Here is a 21,530-nt window from a genome sequence, read left to right on the forward strand (position 1 = left end):
TTCGGAAAAAGCGTTCACCAGCAACGGAAGCACCAGCATTATCGAGACCGTCGGGGACACCGTGATTTTGGAGAAAACAGGAGATTATCCAGTCTTTGAAGCTTAGTGATACAACAACCTCCCCGTATCCCAGTGTGTGATTGGCAAAGACGTGAAAAGCGTGGTAGACGGCGACTAAAGGAAATGCCAGAATTTCATCCAGTTCTTCAAATAGAATTTTAGCTAATAGTAGGCCTCGTTTTACTCTAGTGACTTTTTTCGTGAGTAGTGGAAGTGAAAGATCGAGATCCCTGAATTACACCAATCGACGCTATTCGGTAAGTGGAACGGGGTGGACAGTGTGGCATTTCTACACTCCGATCGATGCGAGTGCTATGCTGGAAAAGTGGGGTCATCCGTAACCGAAGATCGATTTTTCCATTTCCCTTGCGACTCGTATCGAAGGGAGTTCAGAAGGTTGCAAGGAGAATGCAATCGATTGCACAAACTCGTTAGTTCTGCTTGTGCTGGAATGTTCGATACCGAGTAGTCCAGGTGTTGTTCTGACGAACACCGTCGTTGGCCAGTGGAAAACGGAAGAAAAGTTCTCTGTGAATAGCTCCCCTGGTCAAGGAAAAGGAACACGCACACACCGTTAGTGGGGTCTTTGAACTTTACCGTGGAACGAAACAAATGAATTTTCAGTTTTTTTTTTCGTGTGGACTCCGTTAACCATCCGGTGCTTCTCATCCGTTTGTGCACTTCGTTCGTCTCAATCGGTTCCGGCGAACGAAGACGTGCTCGGTCCACAGTGGCAACGGGCCATGAATGGATTTCTAGCGGTTTCCATCGTCAGTTAGTGCAACCTTCTCTACTGGAACCCGCACTAAAACACCCCTGGAAAATGGAATAAGGAAAAGGAGGCCGCATGAGGCGTTCGCCATCAATTTAATTGGTCCAGTGCATCTCTTGTTTGATGGTTGTGTGTTGGATTTGAGATAGCTTTGCCAAAACTTATCGTACTGTTGGTGATACGATAAGTTTTTAGGAAAATATTAAACAAGTTCCATTCCTTTTAAATTATTTTAGAAAATCTATTTTTTGTTTTCACGGGTTTCACTTCACCACATACTAGGCTCATCGATGCCTTGATCTTGAATAACACAGTTTTGTTAAATTGTATGAAAATTACATTAAATCAAATCAGAATAGGCATTTTCTAGCACTTTTATACTGTATTACCTGGTCTAAATTTTTCATCAAAAACTGTGATTGCACAATTGCGATTCCGTCGCATAGAACGCCACAATAGACACACATCAAACAAAATAACACTTCATTGATGGAGTGGTGTTTCAGTTATCACTGCATAGCAGCGAGCTGTACGGTGCGCCTACTCCTCTCGTCTAGGAGCTCTCGCCCCTGTCGTTCAAACATCTCATGTGCACCGAAAATGCATCTGTTGAGCACGCGCCCAACAGACGCTAGAACACGAGTACATCCAGACCAGTTCGGGATCGGGTAGTCTCCGGCCTATTCGCGCATCGCTTCCTCAACTCCTCGGCTGCTACGTGATGGCAGGGTGGTACTGGCTATGTCATTGAAAAGGACGGTCCCAACGGGGGAGAACTTCCGCACGATCCGACCGTTTCCCGTCCGCGTTGTTGGCGTTCATTGCGTGACTGTCGCAAAAGTGACTAGAGCGTGGCGGAATCATTGTATCCGCTATCAATCTAGTATGCGGGTTTGGCAAAGCAACCGGTGTGTTGTCACTAAACGGAGCCCGGAAAGTTTCCATTGAGCTGGAGATATCCAGATGTATGCACATTCGTTTAGTCGTTCGTATGGAAGACTGTGTGCGTAATTGAAAGGAGAATGTAAGAAACCTGGGCGATACGATGGTTATTGAGAGCTAGAAACAAGTTGCACTTTACGTTTGCCAACGTCACACTCCCCACTAACACCTCTTCTTGTATGACTATTTTGCAGATTCATCTAATTCCATCAAGAACAGAGAGGGAAAGGCAAGGACAGTCACATTCCGTCGCTGCGTGCCTCAAAAGCTTGTCGTTGTGTCGTATGATCTACCACGCCACAATTCAGCGTGATCTGTCGTGAGATAAACTCATTGGACCGTTCGAGCACCGTGGCAAGGGCACCCGGTGGAGGCGGAAGCGGCAGGACCGCATCACAACCAGTCAGACAGAAACAAAAACATACGTAACATCGTACCACGCATCATCATCATCACAGCGCCTAGTTCACGTCTGCGTGTGTAGCTTGCTTGCTTGATAAGGGAAGGGCATCGTGTCGTTGTGGTCCTGGATGCACGCATGGTAGCAAAGCACCGCTAAACGGAAAACGAGTAACCAGGTACTGACGGATTTCACCCGCGGTAGGCTGTGAGCCCCAATAAGTAGAAGCCCAAAAATCAGATCGACCGTTAGTTGAAGGTTGAATTTAGGCGTGTATAGACATCACCGTTGGCAACGACCCGGTGTGCATCCTTCTACTGTGTCCTTGCGCGTGTGCGTGTCGGTTCTAAATCATCGTCACTGGCTAGGTCGTGGCTTTTTACGAAGTAATCGCGTTCGAACACGACCCCTCGCCCGATCATCCGATTCTTGGCGAAACCATCATCATCATCCTCCTAACCAATACACGCGCAATCACCAGTGGTCATCTCGCGACCGCGTCGGCGTTACCGGGCCCCAAAAGCGATTTGCTACCATCTCGCGCTGCGTAGTGTGTGTTGCTGTGTGCGTCGGTTGCGATTGCGGCCAGATAATAGCCGGCCAAAGCAGCTGCAACAGCAAATTGCGCAAATTGCTGCCGCTCATTCGACATCGAACTGTTCCGGTGAGCAGTCGGACATTTGGAGCCTGCGAAGAGTGCCGAACCAGTGTGAGCGCGAGTTTACGCCCGGTGGTACGTGAATCTCCTCGTGGTGACACAGTGGGCCGGAACAGAGCCTTTCAGCATAAGACTCCTCGGCAGGTGTTGCTGCTAGAAGCCCGTTCACTGCAGGATACCCAAAGCTCCAGCTGAATCGTCGCCGTAGATTCCCAATCGGCACACGCCTCCAGTACTACGTATACGCGGTCGTAAATCGTACGACTTGCTGTGCCCGTGAACAGAGTCCACAAAAGGTGAGTGAGAGTGACGTTCTGACATTTATGGCTTTTCTAGGTTCGAATTAGCGATAAGAGAGTGTTGTGCATTTGCTGTAAGAACGACGAACAATCTCTTCGGTTAATCTGGTGAACTGTCACGTTTTATACGCATGGTACATAAGCTCCAAGACCGAAACGAATCAAATTCCTGTTTTACGCTACCAGCAAATTTTACTGCGCCATGCAGGTGTAACTAGAATCCTTCTGCCTCAACATCTTCGTCGCAATTTAGAGGTCGTCATAGGGCCTCCTGATAAGGCAGCTTGGAATGCATCTGTTGCAGCTGATAGCGCATCACATGCGCTCCAGTGTGGGCTCGGCTAAACTACTATCGATCGTGATTTGACGTGAGAGAGATAGCGGGTGAAGGAGAGTTGCTAACTGACCGAACATCGTCCTTCCAGGTGGCCTCAAGTTGAACTTGGGAAACATCCAATAAAGTGATAACAAGCTGAGCGTGTGAGGGGTACCCGCATGTGTTATCGCAGATCCGTTCACGGGAATGTGGATGCGAGACGAGAACATTCACTGTAGGTGATGGTACTCCACTGCACATAAAAGCACTAATTTTGAGCGAATTGTAGGCCTTTTTAAGTGTGCTAACACGTGTAACAAAATGGTAGCACACCAGCCTTGCAGTGGTTTTTTTTTAACGAGAGACCCACAATGTTTCCACGAAGATTCCTCTGTTCCGTAAAATCGTACATGGCTTTAAAAGCGATTCGTATTTTGTAACATTTGAAATGCTACAGATCTTTGCAATTATGTCCGTAGCACGCATTATAGCAAACCGTGTCTTCGGAATTATTATCTACCCGTGCGATAATTCTGTTGCTGCGCGGTTACGATGGTTGCGAAGATGTTACCTCATCATCGTGATCGTGCAAGCAAAAGGAAGACTGCAAGTAAAACAGGTTGTAATCACCTTTTGTTTTTGCTCTCACGGCTCCTTTACGATCGTCGTTCTTATCGTTCTGGACTGCACGCGTATGTCCATGTGCAGTGGCCTGAGGCGGTGTAATGATGAACCTGAGCAACAAAACATTACACATGTCGGGAGCATTTTACACTCCCCCTTCGATCGTACGTACGATGCCCATGACGACGGTCTGCTTACTTCTCGGATCTCGAATCCGTCTCTGGCTCGCTCTCTCGCCATAGGTTGTGAAGAGCTTCGGTACACAAAATATCAACACCATCCGCATCATCAGCATCTGTGGGTCGAACGCACGCAAGAAGAAGAAACTGGCGGAATGGTGGAGATTCGCACGCGATCACGCCACATCCTCTTCACTTCACAAGCATTGACGTGAATCGCGGCAAGCAACGAAAGAACACCTTGCGTTGTGTGGAACGTGTTTCAGGTGAACGAGGAGGAACGGTGGTTTAGAAAGCGACTTTTGGTTGAATGATGATCGTGAATGAAAGTTACATGGAATGGCTTTATTCTCCTTGTTTTTTTTTTGTAAAAATCATTCCATCATGTCAACAATATGGTGGGGTGCGCCTGTGGTATTACCCATGAGCACCATCATTATCAACTCCTGTATGATCTGGGGATGGTAAGCTAAAAGATCAGAAGCGAAGCAGTATTATTCGAGAAGAAAAATTCGCTCTTACGCTGTCTCACACTTTATGCCATTTTTTGCTGAAAACACAGCAGATTGTTCGCCTTTGTAGAAGATTGAAAACCAGATCGATCATACATTTCGACGAAGTCTACTGTATACACACCGACCGAATCGACGTTCATCTGATCATGGTGCTAGCGAACGGATGGTGTGCCGCTTATTTCTCACTGCCCGTTCAAATCACATCACGATCTTTCGTAATGAATTCCTTTTCGGTGGTTTTTCGGCTCTTTCGCTTTTATGTTTTTGGCAAAAGTTTTATGTTTCCAATTTCTCCCACCGAGCGGATAGGCGACTATTTGCTTTTGTTTGAGCTTCGGCTGATCGTGGATAGAAAGCGCTCCAAACAAGGCGGAGAGGAAGAGAGGCCGAGGAGAGGGTTCGAGGGGGATGACCGAATGGATTTATGAAGGACCGAGCCACCGATCACTTTCCTTCGTCGTCGGTCGTTTGTTTGTTTCGACGCGATCCTCTCGTTACGTCAGCTCATGGTGACGAAGAGGGTCATGTTGTGTTTTTTGGATGGTGGTTTGCTGAATTGTGCGTTTTCTTTTATTTATGAAACACGATAACATCACTATGGTAGTGGGGAATGCTACTAGTGGTGGTTTTTGTTGCTATAACTATCACAATGAAAGCAAACATTTCTTTGGGATTTCAGTGTTTCGCAGGATTTTCTGGAAAGTTCCTTGTTACACTGCACACACCTGATTCATTCGATTCATATAGAGTGGACATTCTATTTACAAAGCATTTGACGTATTTTAGATACATTAACCTTCAGAAATTCCACGAAGAATAATCTTTTCCATGGGATAGAAATTGTACCCGCACCAATATGTCGTCAATTCAAACATGTTTGAAGAATGGGCTTACGTCAATTTTTGCGGATCGTACGCTCACAATCGTCCTCATTTGCCGAATTTCTATATTCCGCGATCTTGTAGGAAGTAACATGGAAAAGGTTTCCTACCACACACTACACCCTTCCTAATGGTGTCGATGGGTTTACTGATAACGAACATCCGTTCCTACCTTATCAGGTCAGCTGTTAGGCGTTGTTCTACATATCACTGGGAAGGGAAGGGGACCGGTTATTGATCCGAATGTTGTCAAAAAATGAAAGAAAAAAATCAATTTTCCGCTCTGATAAGTGGCCTCATTTTGTATTAGTTATTTTGGTACTAAACAATCAGCAGGTTGATCGTTTAGAGTGATATCGTTGCAGCAGTAGATATGAAGGGTTAGTTAGTTTGGTACGATGTGAAGAAGGACATGTGATGGTAGCTTACTAATCGAATTAAATTCAACGAGCGAGACGTTTACGTAGGCCTGATAAAGTGTGTGGTATACATGACTCTATTGTTGTCGAGCACAAGACGCGCACGAAGCGTGTCATCTGCTTTAAGCGGCCAATCAGTTCTGACGATCTTTTATCATCGTAGATGAGGGGCAGAGCCATAAGCCGAAACCCCGAAGCCGGCTAATGCTGCATCAGGGTGGGAAGGAGTCATTCACTGTTTCATCGTTTCCGACAATTTCTAAGGATTCACGAAATGCTTTTAATTAACTACGCGAGTGAAGGGTTTCATCTTCGACCACTGTTGCACTTATCACTTGTTTCGCCTCTTTGACCTCAATTTTTCTCTCTCTCTCATTCTTTTCTTACACAGGACTTAACCACCGACCAACAAAACCCGGTGCTTCGCCGCCATTCCTTCGCGTGGAAAACGTTCCCACAGACGGAAACAACGACGCAACAAAAGCAACACCACAATGCCGGCCCGCTTCGAGGAAGTAACTGCTACTGACACCCGCCGCGGGGTCCCGATCGATCTAGCGGGACATTATGACGACCACCATCATGACACTGGCAGTAACATCGGTAACAACCATCACCAGCAGCAGCAGCACGGCCGCCGACCTGCGATACGCGATGACATCTGCATCACAGGCTTCTCGGGCCGGCTCCCCGAAAGCTCCAACATCGACGAGTTCCGGCGCAACCTGTTCGAGGGCGTCGACATGGTAAACGACGACGATCGCCGCTGGCCGTCCGGTTTGTATGATCTGCCGACGCGCATAGGCAAGATCAAGGACGAGGATCTGCAGCATCTCGATGCGGAGTTCTTCAAAATTCACCAGAAGCAGGCGGAATGCATGGACCCGCAGCTGCGCATGCTGCTGGAGTGTACGCACGAGGCGATCGTTGATGCAGGTATATATTATGGCGTTATATTATGGTGGAGAGTGGGGAGAATATGAAAGTTGTAATGGAAAGCTATGCTAGAGGAGACCTCCAGTACCTGTACGTGAACCTTCCGTCTTGAAGATCATCTTCGTTTGCCCAATCCAAACGGCACAAACGCCTTAATTTGTCGTGGTCTTCTTGAAGGTTGCCGCAATGCATGCTCCCCTCATCTGGTACTATTTTTTTTAAATCCCAACGTACACCACGGATCCAGAATGGAGAGAACGTTTTTGCATCGGCAACCCAACCAATACGGTGGGCAAATACGCGGATTCACAAAACACTGTGGCTTTGTACTCTACGATGTACGCTTTTGGAATGACGCACAACGGGTCACCATCAGCGCCCTACAATGATCGAACGATTATTTGATTTTCTTCAAACGATCTTTCCACCGTTTGGCGCTTCTCTCGCGTTCTCCTTCCTCACATACACATATACACACATACACTCTTTCCGCCGATCATTTCGCGGAGGTGACGCCGCTTCTCTTGACATTGACCATGACAAGAGGAAGGCGGATGCACACGCGTTCTCGTGGTGCCCCCTCCTTCCGAATGTTCAAGACCCCTCAGTGAGCGCTGAGTGTCCCCACCTGCGAGGCCGTCGTTGGATTACCCAGCAAATTGGCACATCGTCGAGGGATGCAAAAAGTAGAACTAGGGTTTTTTTTTGTTGCCGCCTAGATGGATACCTGGGCATCCTGGCAATTTCTTACGCTCAGCATTTGAGGCGCTAATTTGCTTGTGCCACCACTCCGCTGCTATTGGATGATGATGCCTTCTCTTTTGCGTTGGCATCGGTCATAGGGCGGCTGTGTGGATCGAGAATAACAAATCCACCATAACAAATAGTACCACATTTGCGTCGATACCACTGAGAAGCACCTGGCTGCTCTGTGGCGCAATTGAACACGGATACCGAGAGACGATTGGTGGTTATAGATTGATGCCGCAACCACTTTTTGTGTGTATGTGCTTCTTTGTATGGCGCTGTGGTCGCCCAAAGGGATAACATGTATTGAACAGTAAAGTGTACCTCGGTGTCTCGGAAAGGAGAATGGAGGAGGAAGAGTAGCATGAATGAGTTCCTCAAGAGTTAGCAGAAGCAAGGTGTGACGTCGAACATGGTTGTTTTACGCAATTGTCCGAAGCGCATGACTTGCGACACCAGCGATCATTGTCTTCTCTGATGCGTGCTATGAGCTGCGAATCGTTCTGTCTATCGTCTAGGGTTCTCTCTATTTACTTCAAACAGGCCAGTATGTTTGTCTCGGACCAGGCCTATCAATTAGTTTCCGAGTCCCAGTTACCTACTTACTTATCAGGTGTTGCAAAATGCAGACGAGCAAACTTCCGGAGAGGAAGACACACCTCTATTTTTAAGGTAGACATTGGATGGAAGACATTTTTGGATTCGGACATGATACATGCAAAGCTGTAAGACCTGGAAGAACGCTTATGGAGTGTGTATTTTTTTTTCCTATCATGATCATGGGCTCGCGATGGTAGTTAACAGGATAAGGTTCCGAGCTTTGGGTTCTGAGCGGCTCTATCAAAATTAACGGAATACTGATCCAACATTTACTCTGTTTCACAGGAATCAATCCACAAGAAATCCGTGGCAGCCGCACCGGCGTATATATCGGTTGCTCGAACTCGGAGACGGAACAGCACTGGTGTGCTGATCCGGATCTGGTCAATGGTTACGGGCTGACGGGTTGTGCTCGTGCCATGTTTGCCAATCGGCTCTCGTTCACGTTCGATTTCAAGGGCCCGAGCTATGCAGTTGATACGGCCTGTTCCAGTTCGCTGTTTGCGCTCTCGCAAGCGTTCGCGGACATGAAGGCTGGCCACTGCGATGCAGCAATTGTGGCTGGTTGTGGTTTGATCCTGAAACCAACGATGTCGCTGCAGTTCAAGCGACTGAACATGCTGAGCAAGGACGGTATGTGCAAGGCGTTCGATGAGTCGGGTAATGGTTACGTGCGATCCGATGGTTGCGTCGTGACATTCCTGCAGCGTGCCTCTGATTCTCGGCGCGTCTATGCAAGCGTGCTGAACGTGCGCACCAACACGGATGGATTCAAGAATCAGGGCATCACGTATCCGATCGGCGAAATGCAGAAACGGCTGATCCGCGAGACGTACGAAGAGATCGGACTCAATGCAGCGGACGTCGTGTATGTGGAAGCACACGGTACCGGTACGAAGGTCGGCGATCCCCAGGAGGTTAATGCCATCACGGACTATTTCTGCAAAGACCGCAAGACGCCACTGTTGATCGGTTCAGTTAAGTCGAACATGGGCCATTCGGAACCGGCTTCAGGCGTGTGTTCCATTGCCAAGATTTTGATCGCGATGGAAGCAGGTGTGCTGCCAGGTAATCTGCATTATCGTAACCCGAATCCGGATCTCTACGGGTTGCTTGATGGCCGGCTGAAGGTGGTCGACCGGAACATGCCCTGGAACGGTGGCATCATCGGGTTGAACTCTTTCGGATTTGGCGGGGCCAATGCGCACGTCATTCTGAAATCGAACCCAAAACCAAAACCGATCAGCCCACGCGATGACGCATTCCCGAAGCTGGTGCTTGCCTCCGGCCGTACAACCGAGGCCGTCGAAGCATTCCTCGATCAGACCGCGATCAGCAAGGATGATGAGGAGTTTGTAGGTTTGGTGAACGAAATCAACAGTCGCAACACACCGCTCCATTATCACCGTGGCTACACCGTGGTATCGGGCGATGGGAAGCCTCCGGTACGGGAAGTACTGGAGGTGAGCGACGAAAAGCGACCGCTTTGGTTTATCTACTCCGGCATGGGTTCGCAATGGGCCAGTATGGCTCGCGATCTGATGCAGCTGGAAGTGTTCCACAGCACCATTGCTCGCTGTGCCGAAGCGCTGCGGCCGGAAGGTATCGATCTGATCGATGTGCTGACGAAGAGTGACGAATCGCGCTTCGACAACATTCTCAATTCGTTCATCTCGATCGCGGCCGTGCAGGTTGCGCTGACCGATGTGCTAACGCACGTTGGCATCGTTCCGGAAGGGATGGTCGGTCATTCGGTCGGTGAGCTGGGTTGTGCCTATGCCGATGGGTGCTTTACACCCGAGCAAACCGTTCTGGCCGCGTACTGGCGTGGTCGCAGCATTCTCGATACCGATCTAATCGCGGGTCAGATGGCAGCGGTCGGTCTTTCGTGGGAGGATTGCAAACAGAAGCTACCGAAGGACGTGATTCCAGCGTGCCATAACAGTAGCGACAGTGTGACGGTAAGTTCCATCGGCTAAAGTTGGTATAGATGGTTGTAGCTAACGTTGGCTTCGTCTCTTCCTACGTGTAGATCTCTGGACCGGTTGCTTCAGTTGGCAAAGTGATTGCGGATCTGAACGCTCAGGGCATCTTTGCCAAGGGTGTGAAATCATCCGGAATCGCATTCCACAGCCGCTACATCGCTGACGCTGCCCCGAAGCTTCGCAAATCACTCGACAAGATCATCCCGAATCCGAAGCCTCGTACTCAGCGCTGGATCAGTACAAGCATACCGGAGGAATCGTGGGGCACAGCGTTGGCCCAACAGTCCTCCTCAGCGTACCATGTCAACAATCTACTTTCACCGGTCCTGTTTGCCGAAGGTCTGAAGCATGTTCCAGCGAATGCGATCTGCATTGAGATTGCCCCACACGGTCTGCTCCAGGCGATCCTGAAACGTGCCCTCGGCAAGGAAGCAACAAACCTGAGCCTCATGAAGCGCGACCATGACAACAACCTGATCTTCCTGTTGAGTAATCTGGGCAAGTAGGTATCGTTTGCACTGAGAGTTGTTAACTGTTTGACGCTTTCATTAATGACTAAAATTCCATTCGTTTGCGTTTTTCCTGCACATTCACCCTCAAGGTTGTACGCCGCCGGAGCTCAGCCGCAAGTGCAGAAATTGTATCCTCCGATCACATATCCTGTGGGCCGTGGTACACCGATGTTGAATTCGTTGGTGAAGTGGGATCATTCCGACAAATGGTTCCTTGCTCGCATCGGCGTGGAAAGTATGTGTCAAAAATTGAAAAGACGTCCGGCCATGGCATAATCGGTATAATGAGATTAATTCGTTGAATTTTTTATTTATAGATAAATCCGGTGAAACGATAATCGATGTGAATCTGGGTAAGGATGAGGACGCATATCTTGCGGGTCACACGATCGACGGGCGTGTGCTGTTCCCGGCTACTGGGTATCTGACACTTGCGTGGCGTACGTTTGCCAAGATGCGTGGTGCCGATCTGGAAAAGACACCGGTCGTGATCGAGAATGCCGTGTTCCATCGGGCGACCATATTGCCGCGCGACGGTTCTGTCAAGTTTGGCATCAATTTCTTCGACGGTACGGGTGCGTTCGAGATCTGCGAAGGTGGTACGCTGGCCGTGTCTGGTAAGCTTACTATCCCGGAGAAGATCGAGCTGGAGGAGCTGCCGTTGGCGAAGCTGGAAGCAGACCGATCGACCCTGCCACTGAACACGAGCGACATTTACAAAGAGTTGCGTCTGCGTGGTTACGATTACGGTGGCATGTTCCGGGGGGTTACTCGAAGTGATTCGAAGGCCCTTACCGGGGAGCTGCAGTGGCGCGACAATTGGGTCAGCTTTATGGACACGATGCTACAGTTCAGCATCCTCGGCAAGGATCTCCGTGAGCTGTATCTGCCGACGCGCATCGAGAAGATCGTCATCAATCCGGCCCGTCATCTGGAGATTGTGAGCGGTTTGCCGGTCGCGAAGGATGGTACCGATAGGACGCTTCCCGTGTACATGTACCGAGACATCAATGTCATCAAGTCGGGAGGCGTGGAAATGCGTGGATTGCGTGCAACGCTAGCACCACGCCGCCAGGGAACCCAGGCAGCCCCAACGCTGGAGAAGTACGTGTTCGTACCGAACAGTAATGAGAAGGAGTTGGCAGAGAATGCAGATAAGGCACGGCTTCGCTCGATTACGTCCGCCGTCCACTTAGTGATTGAGAATAGTGCCGGAGCACTGAAGATCAAGGTGGTAGAAGCGAGTGCAGAACGATCGCCCGAAAATACGATGGCCGGTACGGTGCAGGGGATCATCGAGGGTGAACCGACGCTGGCGAGCGATGTGGCGATCGCCACCACACATCAGCCCGACTCCCTGGTTCAGCATTACGGTGAGTCGGGAGTGCGTGTGCTCAACAAAGACATTGCGGCCGGTGCGATCGAACAGGGATGCCATCTGGCCATCGCTTACGATGTGTTTGGTTCGGGTGCGACCGCCGATGTGCTACGTAATCTACGCGACACGATTAAGACAGAAGGGTTCGTGCTGCTGGAAGAGTCACGTACCGGAATCGATCTGAGCGCTAAGGGAGCGGTGCGAAGTGCCCTGTCGAAGGCTGGCTTCCTTCTTGTTAGCGAGCAGGTGTGCGATAAGAAGGTGTTCCTCCTGGTGCGTCCAATTCTGGCAGAGATTGCGCAGCGTAAGAGCACCATTGTCACCATCACGGAGAAGAACTTTAGCTGGCTAGATTCGCTGAAGACAGCGCTCGCGAAGGCAGAGGAATCTTCCACGTACGTGTACGTCGTGTGCCAGGGAGAGGAGCTGTGCGGTGCGCAAGGATTGCTGAACTGCATCAAGAACGAGGCCGGTGGCAAATTCGCTCGTCTGTTCTTCATCCAGGATCGTAGCGCCGAGAAGTTCTCGCTCACGTCGGCACTGTATCGCGAGCAGGCAGCAAAGGATCTGATCTGTAACGTATTGCGTCCGGCCAACGGTTCACCGGCGTGCTGGGGAACGTTCCGGCATCTGCGCCTCGACAGCCAATCGAATGCACCGTCGCTACCGGTGGAGCATGCCTACATCAACGCACTGACGAAGGGAGATTTGGCGAGTCTTAAGTGGATCGAAAGTTCACTGTCACGCGATCGACCCGCCGGCGATGATCGTACTGAGCTGTGTACCGTGTATTACGCACCGATCAACTTCCGTGATGTGATGCTGAGCTCGGGTAAGCTCGGTGCCGACGCTCTTCCAGGTGATCTAGCCACACACGATTGCGTGCTCGGGCTAGAATTTGCCGGTCGTGACTCCTCGGGACGGCGCATCATGGCGATGGTGCAGGCCAAATCGCTTGCCACGACGTGTGTCGCTCAGCGTAACATGATCTGGAGCATTCCGGATAGCTGGACGATGGAGCAAGCCTCAACCGTACCGTGTGTCTACTCGACCGTCTATTATGCGCTGGTAATGCGCGGTCGCATGAAGCGCGGTGAATCGATTCTCATCCATGCCGGTTCGGGTGGTGTAGGACAGGCAGCTATTTCCGTCGCACTGGCGGCCGGAGTGACCGTTTACACAACGGTTGGATCGGCCGAGAAGCGTGCCTTCCTGAAGCGCACCTTCCCGCAGCTGACGGATCGTCACATTGGCAATTCGCGTGACTGTTCCTTCGAGCAGCTGGTGATGCGCGAAACGCAGGGACGCGGTGTCGATCTGGTGCTTAACTCACTAGCCGAAGAGAAGCTGCAGGCATCGGTCCGGTGTCTGGGACTGAATGGTCGGTTCCTGGAGATCGGCAAGTTCGATCTGAACAACAACAGCCCGCTCGGTATGTCGGTGTTCCTGAAGAACACCCAGTTCCACGGTATTCTACTCGACAGTGTGATGGAAGGGGATGACGAAACGATCGCCGAGGTGGTGCGTCTCGTGGCCGATGGTATTGCGAACGGTGCGGTACGACCACTGCCGACGAGCGTATTCTCCGAGACGCAGGTCGAGCAAGCGTTCCGCTTCATGGCATCGGGCAAGCATATCGGCAAGGTGGTGATCCGGGTGCGCGATGAAGAGAAACAAAAGGTACTGAAGCCGGCACCGAAGCTGATCAATGCCATTCCCCGCACGTACATGCACGCCGAGAAGGCATACATCCTGATCGGTGGTTTGGGTGGATTTGGATTGGAGCTTTCGAACTGGCTCGTATCGCGAGGCGCTAAGATCCTGGTGCTTACCTCGCGTTCAGGCATCCGCAGTGGCTACCAAGCGTTGATGGTGCGCCGGTGGACGGAACGAGGCGTAAAGGTAGTCATCGATACGAACGATGTGACTACGTTAAAGGGCGCCCAGAAGCTGCTCACCGAAGCCGCTCGTCACGGTCCGGTCGGTGGAGTGTTCAATCTTGCCGCCGTGCTTCGCGATGGCTTGCTGGAGAATTCCAGCGAGGCCGACTTTAAGGCGGTGTGCGTACCGAAGGTGGACGGTTCGAAGAATCTCGATCAGGCGACGCGCGAACTGTGCCCCGATCTGGACTACTTCGTGTGCTTCTCGAGCGTTTCCTGCGGTCGCGGTAACATCGGTCAGGTGAACTATGGACTGGCTAACTCGGCGATGGAGCGTATCTGCGAGGCCCGGCATGCAGCCGGCCTGCCGGCCACTGCCATCCAGTGGGGTGCGATCGGTGATACTGGGCTGGTGCTGGAGAACCTGGGCGACAATGACACCGTCGTCGGTGGTACGCTACCACAGCGTATGCCGTCCTGCCTGCAGACGATGGATCTGTTCATGCAGCAGCCCTGCCCGGTGCTTGCCTCGATGGTGATTGCCGAGAAACGCAAAACGGAAACCGGTGGCGTGAGCTTGGTCAGCTGTATCGCGAACATTCTTGGCCTGAAGGATACCAAGAACGTATCGGATGCTTCGACGTTAGCCGATCTTGGCATGGACTCGCTGATGGGAGCCGAAATCAAGCAGACGCTCGAGCGCAGCTTTGATCTGGTGCTGAGTGCTGCGGAAATCCGTTTGCTGACCTTCGGCAAGCTACGATCCTTCGAGAAGGGAGGCATCACCTCCGATGGTGCTGCCGGCGGAGATGGAGCTGCGACTGATGGTGGCAGTGGTGCTGGAGGTGCGGCTGCGAAATCCGCTGCTGATCAACAGACGGCCATCGGCGATGGAACACAGGTCATGTTCAGTGCCGAGCTGATGCCCAAGGAGTGCCTGGTGAAACTGGAATCGGCTGCCCCACCATCGAAGAGCCCCGCACGGCCCGTGTTTGTGGTGCATGCGATCGAGGGTGTCATCACGGCACTGATCCCGCTAGCCAAAACCCTTCCCGTACCCGTTTACGGCTTACAGTGTGTCGAAGCAGCCCCACTTGAGTCGCTTGTCGTTTTGGCCGGCTACTACATTCAGCAGATCAAAACCGTACAACCGCGCGGTCCTTACACGATCGTTGGTTATTCGTTCGGTGCGTCAATCGCGTACGAAATGGTAGCGCAGCTCGAAGCGGCCGGCGAAAAGTGTAGTTTGCTGTTGCTTGACGGTTCACCACGGTACGTCAGCTGGTACACGGAGGCACAGAAACAACGGAATGCCAACGGCGAGGTAGTACAGGCGGAAGATGAAGCTTATGCGCTGGCGTACTTTGCCATGGTGTGCGGTAAGCTCGACTACGGCAAAACGGCCCACGAGCTGGTGTCGGCAAAATCGTGGAACGAACGGGTGGCCAAGTGTGCCGAGATGGTACATGCCAAGGCACCACAATACTCAAAGCAGCTGGTAAGTACACAATGGTACACATTGTCCTGCGATCTATGCAGGATGCAGTAGAAACGATCATTCTCTAAATATGGTTTTCGCTTCATTTTTTAGTTGGAAACGACAGCCAGGTCGTTCGTGGGTAAGATCGTGGCCAGCCACATGTACAAACCATCGTCCAAGATTAACGCCAACGTGAAGCTGGTTAAACCGACTGAAAACTACGCCAAGCTACAGGGTGATTACGGACTGTCCGATGTAAGTAGTAGGCTCATAAAGCTGTATAATAAGACTGTTGCGAAAAGCTAGTTGGTGGTTACTAACTAAACATCTTTTTTCTTACAGCTCTGCAAACAAAAGGTTGAGATTCTGACCGTCAAGGGCGATCACCGTTCGATGCTAACGGGAGAATCGATGAAACAGATTGCTGCAGCGCTACATCAACTTTGCTAAGTTCTTGGAGTCCCCATCGCCGACCGTCGAAATGGCAGCATGTGGTCCTGCATATTCTACTCACTGCATCTTTCTCTCTTAATGTGCCTCGTCTCGGCTTCAAAATGGGGTGCCGGGATCACGCTGTGCACTGTACACAACTTTATAATTTTACAACCTTCCAAACCATCTCTCCAACGTAGAGCTGTACACGAACAAAGCCAGCTTCCCTCAACCCTACTTCTTTGGGGGTGTTTGCGTTTTGAGTGTGTTGTACATAGATGAGGCGCGATTGCTAGGCAATGACGCAGCGCTGGGATAAGAGTATATTACCCGAATTCATGGGGGGTAGTTCGTACATGGTGGGGAGCAGATTTGATATCTAAGGCCCCTAGTGTGGTTATAGAATGTAATAAAATGAGAGCCATTGTCAATGCTGTGGATCTTTGCCCGATGTAGGTGTAAGTGTGGGGTACGTGGTGACACGCATTTTGAATGCATTTCTACATTCCATTCCAATAATGAGAGCTAATCCGGCTGGAACGTCCTTCCGGTACGGCAATTCGATTTCGCATAGCGAAATATGTGTTTCAGCTAAAACGCCGAATCTAATTCGGCGCCAGACACTTCGTCGCATCACAAATTCTGCGTTAAAAGGATAGTAATGATAAATAGGTCCAGTTTATAGTGGCGGCGAAAGGCTCTCATCGTGATTCGGTTGAGCAACGGCGAGCTGTTTTCATGGCTTGCATAAGATTTGCTTTTCATTGGCATGTAGGGTTAGATGTAAGGAAAAGTCGTAGGAGGGGTACGATGAGAGGGCGGTTGAATTAAACAAAAAAGGACATCCAGGTATAGAATTAAGATAACAAATCAACACACACATACACATAACATTCCCTAAGTAAATCAAAATGACGGAGATTACACATGAGATGTGAGAAAACGAGCCAGCTTAACAATATGGGCTTTTACTTCTATCGAGAACGTATCAATCGTGCACCGTTAACTGTAGTTCTGTGTACCCACAGAGTGCAGTGGAGACAGAGATATAGAAAGCGTGTTTTGAAGGCACAAGTAAACTCTAGGAGTACCGACGCAACCGCCTCATCGCGGTTGGAAACTAATAAATTTAAATGAATGTAACCAACAGTCGTTTATAGCGAGCACCAGTGTGTAGCACTAGTATACTAGAGAAGAAAACTGTAACCTACTCTTCCAGCACACGTTTCACGTTCCGTTGGCACATCGTTTTCTCGTTATACTCCTCTCTTGCACCCAATCCTTCGCACGCTACAAAAACACGGGGCAGATGCCGCCATCGGTATCGTATCGATATTAGTATCGTCATTAACGTGAATAGTATCCACGGTATTGCAACGGAGCATAATCTGTCAGAGGGCACAAACACTACAAAAAAATGTATGTAGAATAGTATCTCCATCGTATTGGTGATAATCTAAAATACGAACGAAAGTTTATGTAAATAAAGGTTTTAACAAGTGAAATAAATTGTAATATGCTTCAGTAAAGGTCAGTATGTCTTTCGTTTCGTCTGTATAGGAAACGTTACGGCTGCTTGAATTGATAAACTAATTTCGTTCAGTCTCAGCTAGCTTGGTGGCCGTTTTATGGGCTGGATCTTTCGTCGGTTTCAAAACTTTGCTTCTCTTAACTTCCGCATTCAAAAAACTTGTCACTTTAATCGTATTCACGTTCGAGAGGAGGATTCTCAGAGCGATATAAGATGTCCTGGGCTAGGGACGACAGAAAAGCCCTCTATTTCTCAAAGGCACAGGACACTATAATTACAACTTCCATAAAAAGGTATTAATTTCATTGTAGCATTGAAACAGATTTGGTGCATGCCAAAAACGGGACTCTAGTTTCAGGATTTATACTGAGTGAGTGTTCTTTTACTTTATTTCATCCAATAATGATGCGTGCTTTACGCGAATGTGTTTAAAATTACATACAGTGTGTATTGCTTTGTAACCATGCTTTGTTCGTTACCATAGGATACCGCTACGTTGGTTCTTGCCGAGCCATGCGGCGCAACCCTCGACCTGCTGCTACTGCTATTATCTATACCACGATGAAGCGTGATTGATCTTAAAAAAAAACATTTCTTTTTAAAGCAAATTGAACTACAAATGAAATACTGTTTCAGTGGCTCCCTTTCTGCTGACTGGTGGTTGCGGTTGTGTGGCACATCATAAGGAATGCTCACGCATTGAACTCTTCTAGCGTCTGAATGACTAATACGGTGCTGGTAGCACTGGCGGCGGAATTGGTAACGTGCACAGCCTTATCTCAGGGGACAGTCTGATTGATGTCATCTGGTACGCCTCCATTCTCACCATCATCCTGTTCGAGGGTCATCTTTGGATCTCCCATCGCATGCTCGGGATCGCAGGTGAAGGAAATCGTGATGGCGAACCGAATCCCTCCGGTAACCTGCTCCACATGATGCATATTCTCAGCCCCCGACGTGAACCCACTGACACGAGCCCGTCGCGGTTCGATGTACACGTTGGTGCGATTATGCTTGCCCTCGCTGTCGATGAACACGAACCGACCACCGGTAAAGTCTTTCCCGTAGTCGGTCAGATAGAGCAGCGTGGTGTAGTGGAACGAGCTGTACGTTTCCTTGTCGACGTGCGGATGCCAGTATTCGTCGTGGATCGTTTTGGCCGTCCCGTTCGTAAGGCGAGAGAAAAAGGTCGGGTGCGTCAGGTGCAGACCATCGACGGACAGTCGGAAATGGTCGGCCACGGCTTGTCGTACCTTCTCCTTCACGTGCCGGTACACATTGATGTGCTGCGTGGTGAAGACACGCCGTGCTTCCGGCAGTCGATAGATGTTAACGAACTGCGTGCCCTGCGAGAGCGCCCCCGAGTGCAGATCCAGTATGGAGGCACCTCCGGATGATTGGCCGTGCTCGAAGCCGGCACGGGCTAGGTCGAGCAGAATACCGGCTTCGGCCGTCGACACTATCTTATCACTGACGAACCGACCACACTGGGCCGGTATGCAGCCGGCGAACTTCGAGATCTCCTCCAGGTACGCCCGGGAGCAGTCGAGGGGTTGCGAACGCAGCTCCAGCACCTCCCGCTGTGTCGCAAACTTCTTCTCCCGCGTTCGGAATGTGGTGAAGTACACGATTGCTGCGATGGCTACCATCAGCACGACACGGGCCCACATTTGATGTTGCTGGGCAACGGACGGTGAGGAACCACCGGTTCCAGCACCGGAGCTAAACTTCCTTTAATGAAAACAGACAAAAACAGGTACATTAACCCACACGAGCGCACAGCAGAATCGCCACTTACGATTTACGGTTCTGTCGCGGACCACCATCGCCGGCACTTTTCTTCCGGTGGCGAACCGCGGGTGGTGGTCCACCTCCTTCACTCATTGCACACGCTTCTCAGGGATCCGTTAGTATTGGAGAAAATTGCTGATTTTCCGGAAAACGGACGTAAAAACCGTCACCGCGCAAGCTACGGAGCAAACAAAAAATCGATAACAAAAAAGTCCTGGAAACGTCAAATTGGCGCGTTCGTTTATCGTACCTCGTTTAAAACGGAAACGGAAACGGAAGATAATTCAAACGAGTTTTTGGTGTTACGAGTGAAATTTTTATTCAAGAACAGAAAGCAAACATTACGCGTTTGAGTAGGCTTGGTGGAGCGCAATGGTTGCTGTATTATTCAGTCTTTATGCCATTATGGTTGCCTTGGCTTGTATATTTGGGTGAAATGTTGTGAGTGGGATGTTGAAATGTAACCGCGACGATGAAGCGACCGTATGAGTAAAGCCGCTTCCTACGATTGAAAACGGTGTTCGGTTTATTTACAAGTCACAAAAGGCAGTACACTACTCCATTAATGTACAAGAAGCCATGGTTTCGGAGGGTTGAGGGTTCGCGACTATGGCATTACGACGAAGGGATGCTCTCATCGAGCTCATCCTCCGATATCGATATATCGTCACACGACGAGCGAGCCTCGTACTCGGAGATTTCTTCGTCCAGCAGGTGGTTCGATCCCTCGATAAAGGACGCGAAGCGTATCGGTTCCTGCAGCCTCAGCACCGTTTTCCACTGCTTGCAATCCGGACTGCGACAGTACTCCCGCAGCTGGTTTAGTGCTTTGGCCGTTTCGACAATGCCTTGCTGCTCGAACTCCTCCAACGTGAGCAGTCGGCGCTTGGCCGGAAACAGACGATAGTACTTGTTGAGTAACCATCGGCCCACAGCAATCGGCACGGACAGGAAGTACCCGGTGGTGGCCACTGTCACGATGCACGCAGCCAGCGTGCGCTGGTAGGTGGAGAAAAACATGAGGGCAAGAGCCATCAACTGCAATGCCCACTGGATCACTTGTTTGCTCCGCGGATTCCGTGGTGGACCCATCCGGTAGCAAACGAGGAAGGTGAAGAAGCCCACCACCAGGATATACCAGAACACGTAATGCCGGTACACCACGAAGATGACGCGCATGTTCTCGTACAGCATCTGCAGTCCACAGATGCCGAGTGTCCATCCGCCGAGCATCACACCGTACATGAGGGGCCGATACGGTAGCAGTTTACTGAAGAAGTACACGATGATCAGGGCGGACGATGCCACACCGAGTACGACGCCGCCGAAGTAGTAGAACAGCGAGTTCTGGCTCAGTGCGTGGGCAGTGAAGAATATGAGCGCTCCGAAAAACAGCATTCCGACGCGCCACACATCAAAGCGGTTCAACAGCAGCGTCATCTCGTAGTTTCCCGACGACACAATTCCGAGGCAGCTCTGGTTGAACGGATCCAGCTCGACGAGTCGTCGCTTCTTCGAGGCAAACAGATTGAAGCTGAACAGACTCTGGTCATCCTGCCAGTGTTTCTCCACCTCCGCCGGTGTGTTGCCCGGATATTGGTTAAAATCTTCATGATCGCAATCCAGTCTCAGCGTCACGGTCAGAAAGGCGTTCAGCGGAGTTTCCTCCTGTCCGTGGTGGCAGTACACCACCAGTCCGGGCCGATAGATGCTCCATTCGTCCGGCGTGTACCGCACGGGGCGATCCGGTTGCAGGAAATTTACTGTTCGGGCGGGAAACACAAACGGCGTTCATCGAGAGGCAGGTAAAAAGGAAAAACGGCGCATCACGCTCACTTACCTTTGTTTTTCTTCGTTTCCTGGCCCAGGGCCACACTCGGCCACAGGCAGACCACTAGCAACCAACCGACGCTCCTCATAGCGTCCTTAAAAACAGCGAAGTTTCTTCAAAGTTTCTCGAATTTTGCTAAAAAATCTGGAATTTCTGCCGGTTAAGCGCATCACTCACACACACACACAACGAAGCTTGTTTACATCATGCTTGCCCACGCAGCACAATAAGTAAGCCGGTGCCAGACGAACCAAAATGAACCAAAATTTATTAACGGCATTTGAAATCGCCTTAAGCACATTAAGCACACAATTAAATTGATTTGTTGAGAGAAATACTCCCAAGAAATCATCAAATAACAA

The 21,530-nt window shown here is 50.3% G+C and overlaps 3 protein-coding genes across 3 annotated transcripts; 1 reads left to right on the forward strand and 2 right to left on the reverse strand.

Moving 5' to 3' along the window:
* The first annotated feature begins 10 nt into the window (after nucleotides 1-10).
* LOC125948808 (fatty acid synthase) lies at nucleotides 11-17,158 on the forward strand. The gene is made up of 9 exons (XM_049675245.1): nucleotides 11-317; nucleotides 1,969-3,128; nucleotides 6,457-7,001; nucleotides 8,634-10,309; nucleotides 10,381-10,835; nucleotides 10,935-11,080; nucleotides 11,163-15,601; nucleotides 15,695-15,838; nucleotides 15,926-17,158. Exons 3-9 carry the CDS (start codon nucleotides 6,560-6,562, stop codon nucleotides 16,031-16,033), a joined length of 7,410 nt encoding a protein of 2,469 aa, XP_049531202.1. The 5' UTR covers nucleotides 11-317; nucleotides 1,969-3,128; nucleotides 6,457-6,559; the 3' UTR covers nucleotides 16,034-17,158.
* A 722-nt stretch (nucleotides 17,159-17,880) lies between these two features.
* LOC125948811 (2-oxoglutarate and iron-dependent oxygenase domain-containing protein 3-like) lies at nucleotides 17,881-19,508 on the reverse strand. The gene is made up of 2 exons (XM_049675249.1): nucleotides 19,345-19,508; nucleotides 17,881-19,277 (listed from the first exon to the last, which is right to left on the reverse strand). Exons 1-2 carry the CDS (start codon nucleotides 19,428-19,430, stop codon nucleotides 18,326-18,328), a joined length of 1,038 nt encoding a protein of 345 aa, XP_049531206.1. The 5' UTR covers nucleotides 19,431-19,508; the 3' UTR covers nucleotides 17,881-18,325.
* Nucleotides 19,509-19,641: 133 nt separating this feature from the next.
* LOC125951381 (nuclear envelope integral membrane protein 1) lies at nucleotides 19,642-21,341 on the reverse strand. The gene is made up of 2 exons (XM_049680190.1): nucleotides 21,178-21,341; nucleotides 19,642-21,100 (listed from the first exon to the last, which is right to left on the reverse strand). Exons 1-2 carry the CDS (start codon nucleotides 21,254-21,256, stop codon nucleotides 19,953-19,955), a joined length of 1,227 nt encoding a protein of 408 aa, XP_049536147.1. The 5' UTR covers nucleotides 21,257-21,341; the 3' UTR covers nucleotides 19,642-19,952.
* Between the last annotated feature and the right edge of the window lie 189 nt (nucleotides 21,342-21,530).

Source organism: Anopheles darlingi, chromosome 2, assembly GCF_943734745.1.
Source record: "Anopheles darlingi chromosome 2, idAnoDarlMG_H_01, whole genome shotgun sequence".
In the NCBI taxonomy this organism is placed as follows: Eukaryota; Metazoa; Arthropoda; class Insecta; order Diptera; family Culicidae; genus Anopheles; species Anopheles darlingi.

Bases quoted from the DNA above. Each gene is read 5' to 3' on its own strand.
- LOC125948808 (XM_049675245.1), top strand. From the start codon at position 6,560: ATGCCGGCCCGCTTCGAGGAAGTAACTGCTACTGACACCCGCCGCGGG. The intron at 7,002-8,633 runs GTATATATTATG...TCTGTTTCACAG, and splicing joins CGAGGCGATCGTTGATGCAG to GAATCAATCCACAAGAAATC. The intron at 15,602-15,694 runs GTAAGTACACAA...TTCATTTTTTAG, and splicing joins CACAATACTCAAAGCAGCTG to TTGGAAACGACAGCCAGGTC.
- LOC125948811 (XM_049675249.1), bottom strand. From the start codon at position 19,430: ATGAGTGAAGGAGGTGGACCACCACCCGCGGTTCGCCACCGGAAGAAA. The intron at 19,278-19,344 runs GTAAGTGGCGAT...TTTTCATTAAAG, and splicing joins CCGCGACAGAACCGTAAATC to GAAGTTTAGCTCCGGTGCTG.
- LOC125951381 (XM_049680190.1), bottom strand. From the start codon at position 21,256: ATGAGGAGCGTCGGTTGGTTGCTAGTGGTCTGCCTGTGGCCGAGTGTG. The intron at 21,101-21,177 runs GTAAGTGAGCGT...CCGCCCGAACAG, and splicing joins GGAAACGAAGAAAAACAAAG to TAAATTTCCTGCAACCGGAT.